At 38.4% G+C, this 13,422-nt stretch overlaps 1 protein-coding gene across 1 annotated transcript; it reads left to right on the top strand.

Moving 5' to 3' along the window:
• The first annotated feature begins 2,911 nt into the window (after positions 1-2,911).
• On the top strand, positions 2,912-4,173 carry LOC101486944 (uncharacterized). Its single transcript, XM_076889619.1, has 3 exons — positions 2,912-3,000; positions 3,121-4,006; positions 4,086-4,173. The coding sequence occupies exons 1-2, from the start codon at positions 2,947-2,949 to the stop codon at positions 3,649-3,651; spliced, it is 585 nt and encodes a 194-aa protein (XP_076745734.1). The 5' UTR covers positions 2,912-2,946; the 3' UTR covers positions 3,652-4,006; positions 4,086-4,173.
• Positions 4,174-13,422: the final 9,249 nt, after the last annotated feature.

The following is a 13,422-nucleotide window of genomic DNA, read 5'->3' as shown; positions in this document are numbered from 1 at the left end:
TTCAGTCCTTTACTAAAAACAAACCACTCACCTGTTCATTTTAAGGCCTTGTGCTCAGCAAAGTCACTGACAACACTGCTTAATTCCCAAGTCCTCGGGGAATACTTGTTTTTTGTTGCTGTTGTTGTTGTTTTGCTTTGGTCAAACATAAATGAAAACAACTCTGCTGGATACTTTTCAAAAAAGAAATGGTTGCATAGTTGATATCAACAAGTTACAAAATATTACCACCACAATATACAGACAGCAAGATCAGGGAACACATGTAATATGTTCCCCAGCATGTCTCCCACCATTAAAACACAACTTAATCAGTGGAGTGGAAAATAATTGAATCTGCAGCTAAAATTTAATTTGTAAGCTATATGCCGTACTGCATAAATATATGCTATACTCAAAGTTGGACTTTGAGTCTCAAGATAGAACATGACTTAAACATATAGTTGTTATAACCTTTCCACTTCAGCATAATGATGTGAATAGAAGTGTCATGTTACTATCAAGAATGCCATTGGATAGTTATATAGAGAGGGTCCTTTTTACTGAGCCCTACAGGCCATGTGCTCACTGCCTCATCCAGGGTAATATCTTTGCTTATTGTCCAAGTTTGAAGTGCTTTTAAAATATGTTTTACTGTATATAAAGCTTTCTCATTTTGAATTTATTGAAAGAAAAATAATAAAACTTTTGCAAAGGAATCAATACCACATGGACAGACCAAAAGGTAAAATTATAACAGCTCCTTTATACCCTTTGTGCGGATACAGTCTTTGTCTATTCACATGTAGGAAATTCTCACCATCATGTAAGCAACAGCCTGATAATGAAGTGGGTGTTGACCTTGAATTACACTTAGTTGCTTCCCATCTTTGCTCAGTCCTTTGTACAACAAAGTCAGAATTACATATCAGCAGTACACAGAGGTTAGATGAACTGAAGCATTAACATTGCAGTCACTGATTAAGAGCCATTTTTGTATCCAAATGTGCTGAGTAAACCCAGCTTCAATTTTGAGTGTTTTTATACTTTGCTTAAAAATGAAACAGGAAACATTAAATTATATATATTTTTTTACAGTAAAAAATAAAAATAAAAAAATAAAATACTCTTCCTTTGAACTGTCTAAGTAATCAAAAAACGAATCTGAGACTGTGTGCCATCACGTGGGGTGTGGAGTTCAATCCGGAATCATAATTAAAATTTCGCATGTAAATTGTGGTCTAATATAATTAAAGAATGATAATGAATCCATATGTGGGACCTCTGGGGCTCCATGTTCTCCAGCCTGGGAACCACTGCCTCACACGTTAAATTAAAAGGGTGTCACGTGGGGTGTGTTCCCTGCTTTCCCACGGTCACTTTCCAAGATCAAAGGATTTGCACAAGTAAAGGTCGAACAACTGCGGGGTTAAACGGCGCGTCAGCACGAGACAGGGGCCCAAATGGCACGCGTGGTCCATTGTGACACGGAGGTGTCAATGCAAAAATTTAGGCTTCTTGCACGCTCCCCCTGCGGGGGTGACTAACAAATGCAAAAGTGTGAAGTGTGAATAAGGAGGTGTCGGTATTCGCTCTAAGGAACAAGTTTGAATAAGATAATATATTAAAGCACATGCAAATGGTTTTCCGAAATCTCTACCAAAACAATTTAATATTTCCCCCAACTTTTAATGGGAAGCAACGATGGCGCACGATTTAGCGTTTAAGTAAACGTGGGATAAAATGCAGTTTAACAACAATCAACCCCCAATCTACTGCGAATAGCGAATATCATATTATTCGTTTTACACACGTCAATGCCTTCTCGTGAACTGTTTTAATCATAAAATAAGAAACATTTAGTCCAGTTTAGACAATCTCAGGATTAACAGGACTATTGTCCTAACTTGCTTTTAGTTGATTTCTGTTTTATGTTTTAGCTTTTCTGTGAAGCACTTTGTGATTTTTGTCTTGAAAGGTGCTATATAAATAAAATTTTACCTTACCTTTTTACCTTATTTAGAATTTCATTCACTGCGTAACCAGCTCAACGGGTACAGAGACGGCAAGGAAAAGTCAAGTTCCTTTAAATAAATCAGATTCTGTGTTGACAATACACGAGACTTCATAGAATATAAGACCCCAAATCTTACTGAAATATAATGGGATTAAAGCGCAGAGACATGACCAGAAACTCCCGTGGTAGCGTTATAGGAAATGCATATGTTTCCAACACTCAAAATCTGGTTTTGTCACTGGGGGTAAAGGAGCTGTTGTGAAGCATTTCATTCAATGTTTGTCACCTATAGTGTGTACAAAAATGAGTTACAAATGTCATTCTTTTTATTTAAATTATTTTTATTGGTTATTTTTACGTGTGAGTTTTTATGCATACACGTAAAATTTCTGCGCAATGGGGAAGATCTCCGTGTTTGGTGAATATGAGACTGTGATAGGAGATTTAAATTAATTAAATCTTGGTTGGGTTTTAAGGAACGACGAGGTTGAGATACCAGGAGGAGGGGTTTGGAGGAGGAGGAGTCTTTTAGCTACAGGGAGTCAGTAAAAAGAAGTCGAACAAGAGCCTCATTACCTGATCGGTGTCAGCCTGAGAAAGAAGGTGTTAGAGCATCTGCAACCATGAAGCTGCTACAGGAAGCCGAGGAAGCAACAAACAATAAAAAGGTAAAAAAAGAAAAAAACAACTTTGATTTTTTTTTATTCACATGGGCAAATGCAGCCACTTTGACAAAGATTCTAATGAGGATTTAGTCGTTTGTTTCAATCAAATTGGAATTTAGACGCAGCTGCGATTATATTTCGTTTGTTTCTCGGGTAACTTCTGATCAACTTTGCATCACTTGTAACACAGAAATTAAAACAAAACAAAAAAAACACTTTTAGACTTTTCTTTTCCTTTTGCGATAGTTAATAAAATCTCAGGTGGAGAAACGTCGAAGGGACAGAATGAACCGCAGTTTGGAGTGTCTGAGGACCATGTTGCTGCAGGAGCCACAAGAAGTAAGATCATATTTTAGTTCTCTTTGAATATGGTTCATGAATTTCAGTACTGTTTATTTATTAATGTTTTCTTTTTTTTTATGTAATGTAAAGATCAGTTAACTTGCTGCTCTCATGCAGGGGTCCACTCAACACCGAGTGGAGAAAGCTGAGATACTGGAGCACACAGTCCTCTTCCTCCAGAACAATGCCAAAGGAGACAAGACTACAGGTGGACGTGGGGACCAGAAACGCTCCTTCCAGGACGGTTTCTCCACTTGCCTGCAGACAGCTTCGGGGTTTCTGGGCCCCGAGGGGAAAGGGTCGGAGCTCGGATCGGCGCTGCATGCAGCTTTTGCCGCTCGTTTGGCCCGTTCACACTCACAGCCCGAAGGTCTCCAAAGCAGAAACTTTTTGCCGCACGCAAAGTTTATTCTGCGGATGCTGAGGCAGAAGTCCAAGCTCAAACTCAAACAAGCTCAAGCACGTGCCTCAGGGGAGAAACGTTTGATCCGACCTTACCCACTCCCACTCCAACAAAGGTTTCCCAGAGTCCCCAAACAGCCTCAGAAACAAAGAGAGTCCGAGATCAGAGCAGAGAGAGGAGCGACCAAACAGAGCTCAGCCCAGAGCTCCCCCTCCAGCCACACTTTGTGGAGACCTTGGCCCTGATCACCAGGCAGGGACTTCAGAGCTATCAATGACTATAAACTATTTAACATAAACACTCAAAAATATTTAACAATGATTGTTGGTATCTATTTTTTGTAACTGAAAAGGATAGGTGTTGTAGTCTTATAAAGACGCAGAACCTCAGATCCTGTAAATAATGTAGCTAAATGTATGTTTTCTACCTGCGCTGTATGTGTGATAGGGTTAACTCACTGTTTTAAATACTTTTCAATAAGCTCTGTCAGTGGGGCATCCATTTAATCTGCTTACACAGGGACTCTACCGCGGGACACAGGTGAGCTGGATCAGCCCAGCAGTCCGGCTGGGATTGCTGCGCTGAAGAGCGAGTGAAGAGGTGAGTTTCACGAAACTCAAGAGCTTCTATTCTCTTTTATGAACTGCTGTGACTGAGTGTCCATACATCACATTTCCAGGTGTGGAAGCCCAGTGTTTGAGGCTGGGAGACCCACGCAGCTCCTCATATTCACCTCTCTGCTGGCAAGAGCGACATCTGTATCTCTGTGTAGGCTACAACATCACTTGTATTCAATCTGACGTTAAATCTTGTCTTTTTTGCACAATAATTTATTCTGGATTCTCCCTATGGTGAGCTGTACTCTTTAAAATAAAAAGACAAAAAAAAAAAAAAAAACTACAACAACACGTGGTGTGGTTATTTTAAGATTAAAAGAAATCCGGAAGACTCTAGTCTGCGGTTGCTCTGACAGCTCCCTTTAGTCCGGATCAGAGGTGTGAAGCTCGACCTCCTGCAGAGTTACATCCTCCAGGTGTGAAATCTGAGCATGAAGCTCTGCAGCATCTCTCACTTCAAAGACCTCACAGAGAGCCTTCTGTATTCACTGAAAAATAAGATAAGATAAGACTTTACTGATCCCACAACGGGGAAATGTTTGCGTCACCTCACCTCAGCTCAGGTACAGATATCAGATAAAATGTTTATATAACTAGGAAGACTTAAGAAATCACGTATCATGTATTTTTCCCCTCATATTCATCATTTATATTCTTTTGTTGTTGTTTAGTTTACATTTTTCTCTACAATAATTTCTCCTATTATTAACCTGTAATTACACTGATGTTAGACTGGACCTCTTTGAGCTAATACCACTGAATTAGTTCACATTCTTTTCCCAACTAGAGGAGCATCGCATCTTTGTCTTTATTCCTTATTTGAACAATCTGTCACGATAGCTTATCAGTGTATATGACAGGATGGAGCCGAACATCTGACACTGCTTATGGCTCTCGTCCGCGTTTGTTTCTCTAGTGATTAGCGTCTATCCCATCACCAGCACCACCCTCAGCTGCTTAGAGGCCATTTGTTTTCTACGCGTGTCTGGTGTCATGTCCCAGGAAGCAAAACGCGTCTTAACACCTCATGTAACCCTTTGAGTTTCAGGCACAGAGGAAGCTTATCCTTTATTTGCCACAGTTTTCTGGTGAGAAATTTGTCTGACTAAGCTTGTTCTTTTAGTCTTTTTTCAGTGAGATAACCAAAAACAAACCAACATAGTAGTAGACTGTCTACACATGAAGTGTATTTGCTCATTCGCCAAAAGAATCTTTGTACTAACACACTAAATATCTATTTAGGGTTGCTTAGATATTACTGTCCAATGAGCTCAATGAGACAGATTTCTGTGCCTTTTTTGTAGGAAAACACGAGGGAAGCGGCTCTTTACAATGTCATTAGAGACTTTGAAGCTCTCAAGCTTCACTCAATCAGGCGGGCTTGCCTTATTACAACATACAATTACTGTGACCTTGGAGTTTAGTGCAGTATCTTCAACTGGTGGCCTGAGACCTTATGTGATCCAAGCCCTTAGGTGTGCTCAATTTACAAGGATTTAAAAGATTCATATTGTCTGACTCGGGAATAGGAACTAAACTGGTTTGATTTCAGTTTTAAAACAGAATAAGTTGTGTTGATTAAGTTTCTGCCAAAGCAAAACAACTGTGTGCAACTAAGGTCCACTATTGAATTAAGTAAATCCAACATGCTCTTTTTTCAGTGTACTTGTTTGATAAAGTACACTTGATGAATTTTTATCTCGTGTATTTAAGAAGTTACGGGGACTGAATGTTAAAAAAAAAAAAACTAAAATAAAGAGTGCAGAACTTCGCACACAGCATACAACTCGAAAAAAAATTAGTATGAATTATGTGGATGAAAATCGATGGATGGGTTGTTGTGCATTTCTGAGTTGGTCAGGTGACTGATCTTAATAGAAAAGTATTAATTATTATAATTATTATTATAATAAAAAAAATGTCATGCAGACAGAAGTTGGATACGTGTCATAGTGGGAAACGTTTTGTAGTCGTGGGAATGTGGAGCAGAAGGCTCAGTCGTTGTTTTATTACCTGTTAAAATTGATGCTTCATTGTGTCCTTGGGGGAGAGGTGGCTCTCGGGTTCCCACGCACAGCACATGCTGGAGGTTCTCACGCGAGCCGAAAGTTATTTTTTGTTTTTGTTTTTTTTAAATTTTCTTTTGTTTTGTTCGTGTGACTCAACAATTTGAACAGTTACGCGTAAAAAGATTTATTTTACTTGGATCATAGATTTCTGTCAAGAATACTTTGTATTTCTGTATAGTTTTTTATATTTATATCCTGTTCATAGCCTGTACATCGCTTGTACTCACCACAGCATGTACATACTTATAGTTATAGCATATTCATAACATACGTTATAACATACCATAATAGACCCATTTCTGTAATATACTCACATATCTATATTATTGCTAATATATATTGTAATATATCTATATCATGGCTAAAGCACTTCTGGGTGGATGCAAACTGCATTTTGTTGCCTTGTACCTGTGACATGTGCAATGACAATAAAGTTCTATTCTATTCTATTCTATTCTATTCTATTCTAACAATCTAATATAATTTCTCAAAAATCCAGACTGAAAACTTGAATTAAAATTGAATTCCTTGCAAGTTATATAAGATCAGAAAATGCGTAAGCTCAAGCTCAGCTCTTCTGTTGCATGTGATCACCTCACCTAACTTTCTCGTGGGAATCGGGCGGAAGAATGTCACACTTTATTACCTGTTAAAATCGATACGTCGTAATTAAGAGTAGCTGGAAGAAGAGGTGGAAATCAGTTTCCCATGAGCAGGGCTCCTAAAAATTATGCATTCACAGCTGGATTGATACACAGACTTCTGACCACGTTTTTTTTAAGGCTTTCAAGGCTGAGGAAAACGGCTGCCAATATTCTGTACCGAGGGAATGATTATTAAAATGTGAAGAGTTGTGAATAAAAAGAAAAAAGTCAGACAACTACTGAAAGCTTTTCTCCTTGAATGAGTTTTTGTATTTCGCGTTTTGCGGGGCTCCATAAACATTTTCTTAGCAGCGCTGAACCGAGAACCTGTCGCCTGAGGACACATCTCATTTCTCCTTCCATAATGATCACCTGGAAGTTTACAGTCATTTGTCTGATCTCACACTGTTTGGGCGGATGTTGGTCACACATGTAAATAACCCTCACACGAGCTGATAACACCTTTCACAGGCGCGTGCAGCTCTCATTTATCCCAGCAGCTGCACGCGCCGGTGGATTAATGATGGGCTCCCACAGCGGCGCCTTTCAGTCTGTATTCATCTTTAGATTCTTGGTGAAATCCCCTCGTAACCGGTAAAGATGATCCTGGAGTATAGAATGACTCAAATGCATTGATTACACATACCTATCATATCCCATATCAGTGACCAGCAGTGGTGAAAGTGGAAACAAACCTATAAGTTGTGTTGTGATCAGTATTTATTCTGTCACCAAACAAACAAAACAAAAATCTGAAATGTGTAATTAGTCCTGTCTGTTGTAATTTATGGCCCCTGACTGATCCCCAAAATGACATTATATTATTTGATGCTCATAAAAAACACAAAGTTGTGTCTTATTGTGCTGAAGTTTGCTAACTTGATTTTATTTACTGGTCTCATCTGTTACTTACTTTAGCTCACAAAGGCAGTGTTAGCCTGCAGTTTAGCTAACCTGTGGTCTACTGACTGCACTATTTAAGCTGCCTTTGGTTATTGTGATCCTGAGTTAAATGCAAATCGAGTAACTCTTTGACGTGTTTGTTGTTTTTATAATTATATTTCATATTTATTTGATGATATTTCCTTTTTACTTACATTGAACTGTCAAAAAACTAAACAACCATTCTTTCACATAGTGGGAAATAAGCTCAGTGGTCATGGGATTAATATACTTGCTTCACGTGTTGTTAATGTGATATCATTCTCTCAAAAATTCAAAACCAAAATAAAGATTGGGGGTGTTTATTGCAGATTGTAAAACATGTTGATCTTTTTATAGTAAGCAGGCAATGTTGCTCCCTGTTATGTTTAGAAACTACTGGCTGAAACTGGAGTCCTGGAATCCCAGTAATGTGCCAAGTTGCGCGTAAAAAGTTAATTTTATGCACGTCTCATGCACGAGACTCGGACCTTTAAAACACCAACTTCGTCAAATAATAAATTCCTCTAGTTTTGGTGACAAAACGTCCACTCTGAGTCAAAAGTCCTGATGGACTGTGTCCATCATGCTGATAGAAGCTTTAAACATTTGGCGTATAATATTGCTGTAGCGAAATATTAACATGTGATAATCCTTTATGACTACGCCGCATGATACAATCTGTACATTAATATATGTGATTTTCTATATATGATACAGTGATTTTTAAAGACAACACCCATATTTTTGTGCATCAACTGAAGCACTAACTGAGAAACAAGCAGCTTCAATGTAAAGACAATAAAAATGAAGACTGTTGCCATGGTAGCAGGAATGTTACCGTAACACAGAAGCTAAAACTCAACTGTGACATCACCTTGACGTCATGGCTGTTCCTTTGATCTTTTTTTTTTATCTGTCAGTTGATTTGATCTGTTTCCCTTAAATAGAAGTTATCCCCCTTACACGCAGCACCTTGACAATACGTCGGACAAACCTCTGTTTTGCAGGATTGTAAAACTAAACGTAGGATCGTACTAGACAGTTTCTGTAATCTCCATTGAACTAGCTTTATAGCAAGCATGCCTCTCTTGCTTTTGACTCATCATGTGATTCCTTGGGCTTTTAAAAAGGCTCGACAGCTCGTGAGATCTGCTCTGGCACAACCACAGGCAGTCTTGTCCACCTAATACTGAGACAGATTCTGTAGCCAACAGGCTCACAGATCAAAGGTCACTGAATTACACAACAGGCTTGGAGTGCCTGAGTGAAAATCAGCAGAACACAGCTGAACAGCACACGTCTGTCATCAGCAGAGATAATTTACTGAACAATACTTGTTCTACACATGTGGATACACCATGTGATGAATCCTGTGAGCAATTTCACAGAGGTTCAGCAACCGTGACAACTTTTCTCAACAGATGGCCTTTCGAAAATCAGAGGAATACTTCGAATTTTATTCCCTTTGACTAGAGAAGATTTTGATTATTCTACCAAAGTCGCCGTTGAGATAGGGCCAATAGGAGGACCACTTATAGTTATCACCTGTTGCTTCACTGTAATTTGTCTCATTTTCTTTAGATTTTGGGGAAACTGTCTGTTTAGACTCAAGAAAAAAGTTTCACAAGCTTTGAGCTGGGTCCATAAGAAAACTTTAGGCTCGGAGTGCCTGAGTGAAACTCAGCAGTACTCATATGAAGAGTTCATGTTTTTGACTGGCAGAATTAATTCACTCAACAATACTTGTTCTACACATGTGGATACACCATGTGATGAATCCTGTGAGCAATTTCATAGTGATTCAGAAGATGACATTTTTCTCGATTTGAACTGAAATTCATGAATCTCAGTCAAATCTTAGAGAAGAAAGCATCAGTGAGACTGACAGGACAGGAATCTGTCAGACAGACTGATTCCTTAAAATAGCAAGATGAGGTAAGTATTGAGCGTGTCTTTAAAGAGGCACAACAAAATCTTGATTTGGTTAAAGCTGTTTTAAATTAGCTATAAAATCTTGACTGGAGTATAACAATATTCATTAGACTCGTACCATCTTGATCAGGCAATACACACAACAGTTCAAAACGTACATCAACCCAAACAGCCGCGACAGATGGCTGCCCCTCCCTGAGCCTGGTTCTGTCGGAGGTTTCTTCCTATTAAAAGGGAGTTTTTCCTTCCCACCGTCGCCAAAGTGCTTGCTCATAGGGGATTGTTAAATCCTTTTTGGGGTTATCTCTCAAATACTGCAGGGTCCTTCCCTTACAGTACACAGAGATTTGGGATGACTGTTGTGATTTATGGGTGGATGACTGGATGTGTTAAGCGCTTTGGGGTCCTTAGGGACTAATAAAGCGCTATACAAATACAGGCCATTTACCTTTTTTTTTTTTTTTTTTTTTACCATTTATTGCCTTATAAATAAACTTGAATTGTAAATACAAATGTCAAATTTAAAAAGTAATGGTTTGTGTGTACTTTTAAGTGATGTATGTCAAAGTCAGCGCAACAAGTCAGTGTTTCTTGATATTTATTTATAATCACCTCTGCTAATTCTTGATATTTATTATTGAGTGAGCTGTATATATTAGTGCTATTTCTTAAATGTGTAAAATCTGTAACATATTGTATTGTTGAAATTGTTTAGTCTGTTACTGTTACTGTCTTGGAGCAACAGTAACCCACATCATTCCCTTATGGATTAATAAAGTATTCTGATTCTGATTTGTGTAGTATTTAATGATTCAGTAATGAATGAAGGTTGACCTTCTGGGAAAGCCTTTCGCTTCATGTGAAAAGCAGTGTTGTGTTAAGCTGCCTTGTTGGCCAAAATAGTTTACAGATAAAGCATGTCCTCTCTTGTCCTGTGCCTTTCATTCTCATTCCCTCTGCTTTATTGCTTCCATGATGTTAAGCTGATTTTATATACTGATCTGATGCTTCCTGGAGGTTTTTATTGAAGAAAAACTCTTTCTGATGAAAGATCAGCTGAACTTGTCAGATCAGTGTGCTGAAAGGAAAAGGTATAACATCTTTTCTGACATGCAGTGGAGCCCCGAATGTCTGAGACCAAGAGTGAGAATCCTCCTCTTGCTTGTGAATTTAGTTTTGACAAAGTTTATTCTGAAATGATAATATTGACTTAAAAATGCGATGGAAAATTTAATCTATTAATGGGCTTTTCTGTGTTAAAGACAACCCCTCTGCATGGATGTGTGTTTACATACTGCTTTGCTTTTAATCAGTTATTATTAAATTCTCTCTTCCACAGACTTCCCACTTTTGTCCTCTCTCACTCCGCTCACCCTCATAGAAGATGTCTGTCTCTCCCTGAATTTGGTTCTGTTTGAGGTTTTTCTCTGTTAAAGAGGAATTTTCCTTCCACCTTTTGCCCAGTACTTGCTCATAGGAGTTTATCTGATTGTAGTTGTTTTCTCTGTGTAACTGTAGGATCTTTACAATTTAATAATCCAGATGTTGGTACATGGTACCCCAGATGATGTTTATGCAACGTTTTATCGAGATTTGTTTACTTGTCTAAAATAGGCCGTTCATGCTATTAAGAAAAGAAAAAAACCCCTCAAATGTTGCTGATTTAAAATAGTTCAACAAAGAAGATTGAGCCAAAATTTCTCCACAGAAATTTGAAAGATTGCCATTCAGTTTTAGATCTTAATGCCAAGATAAATGTATTCCCACAGAGGAGTAATTTACTTGTAAAGGCTAAAAACAGCATTACGAAAACTGAAGTGTGTCAGTACTGCCCATCTTGTCCACACTGCTGAATACATGCATATGCATATTTTCCATTAAATTTGTTTTACTTCTCACAGTTGGGCTTCATTTGGAATTCCCTTTGGAAGTACGAGTGCTTTAGAAAGATTGGAAAGTGAGAAGTGTGCATGGATCACATCACGGTCTTCCTCACCTCTCAGTCAAAGGTCCTGATGAACTCTGTTGCTCTGTCCATGGTGCTGATGTAAGCTATATATGTATATGACAACACATGTTCAGTGGAATTTTAACAAGACACCCACATTTCTGTTTTGTACCCGAGATCCAAACAGCTTTAATTTGAAAAAACAAACACAAACAAACCACTAAATGCTGTTGCTAATGTAGCTAGAATGTTACCACTGCTTAACGTTTACGTCGTACCTCGTGACTACCCTAGAACAGTAACTTTGACGTCACCTCTGTGGCCGTAAACCAATTGTCGCGTTGATACTCGAATTTTTTCATATTTATCCCTGTAAAGTAAGGAGACCGTAACCCTTTATTCGATTAATTTAATTAAACCCTTTATTAATATTCTGGCGCGTGCGGCTCCCGTTACAAGTTTGAAAGACACGTGCAGATGAGAGGCGTCATCAGCTCCTGTGAGACAAATTTGACAAAGATCTGTGACAAAACCGAGCGATAAAGTAATAAATCGGAGGTGTAAAAACACATTTTTTTTTACTGTTCTTTGAGGTAAAACCCAACATTTATGATTTTCTGCAGCCTGTCCTGGTAGCTGCCATTCATAAGGATTATTTCTGCAGAAAAAGAATCACATGACGGATTAAATGCCCCCTTTCATGTGCGCGAGCACAAAGCTTGACCCAGAAGTTAACTACCGATGTGATAGCCATCTCTGTCATGGCCATCTCTGACGGAGGTTTTAGAAACCCCTAATGGAAAAAAAAAAAGCCAGTCTGTGCTGATCTTCCTATGCAAAAACTTTATTCTGAGTATTTTTCACAGTAAGAGTAAACAGTTGACTTTTCATAAGAAGTTCCTGGTCTATAGACACGTTTGTGTTTATTTGTGTGTAAATGAATAAAAGTGTGTAAATACATAAAGTGTTAAATACCGTTTTCACCGCTCAATTTTGACGGAAAAGAGTTCGGTAAGGGGATCCCACACTAAATCAGCAATGAAAGTGTGAAAGTGCGCATATGCTCCACATCCAGCCACAAGCAGCTTGAGCTTTTGTTCTGTTTTAGATAATCTACACGGGATTTCATTTTATTTCACATTTTAGTCTGAATTATTAAAATGCGATGTTTGATTTCTTGTATAATGGTTTTCAAAAGAAACTTTGATATGCGTAAAATCCATGGTTTTACGCGCGACTCCTCACGTCGCCATGTTTGGTTACATGATCACAACAAAATAACAGCTTGTTTTGGACCCGTGTGACAACCTCTCACGTGTGTTTCGCGTGGGAACCAGAAAGTCACTTCCCCTCCGAGCGCATTTGTTAAGTGAGGTATCAGGTTTAACAAGTAATAAAGCGAAGATTGAGCCTCCCTGCGACCAGAGAGAAGAGCTGAAGCACACACTCCCACTTAAGCAACATTTGTCTGCACGCTGCCATGTGTTTAGAGGGACAAACGCAGGTCTACTAGACTTCGTTTATTTATTATGACGGTGTTTGGAAAACGCGGTAACATTTGCTTTAAAAATAACGAAATCTTTAAAGACTTTAAGCTCAACTTTGATTTATAAGCAGATCCTTCCGCAACCGTGAGAAAAGCACACAGATTTGACTAAAATTACATTTAATACGCCGTGAAAGATTGCTTCTTCACACAGAATTCGTCGCAAATAAATAAATACAGTCTAAATAAATGAATACAAATGATCCAAATTTGATGAAAACATATATTTTAAATGAGAAATAGTGAACTATTTCTGTGAGGAACACAAAACTCCGATTCTATTAAGAATAAAAGCCTGAAAGCACACATTTTTTTCTACTTTGTGATTCTGCAGGT

This window comes from Maylandia zebra, linkage group LG11 (genome assembly GCF_041146795.1).
Source record: "Maylandia zebra isolate NMK-2024a linkage group LG11, Mzebra_GT3a, whole genome shotgun sequence".
NCBI classification, from domain to species: domain Eukaryota; kingdom Metazoa; phylum Chordata; class Actinopteri; order Cichliformes; family Cichlidae; genus Maylandia; species Maylandia zebra.
Note: the sequence above shows the minus strand (reverse complement) of the source record. Positions and strands in the feature narration are given on the sequence as shown.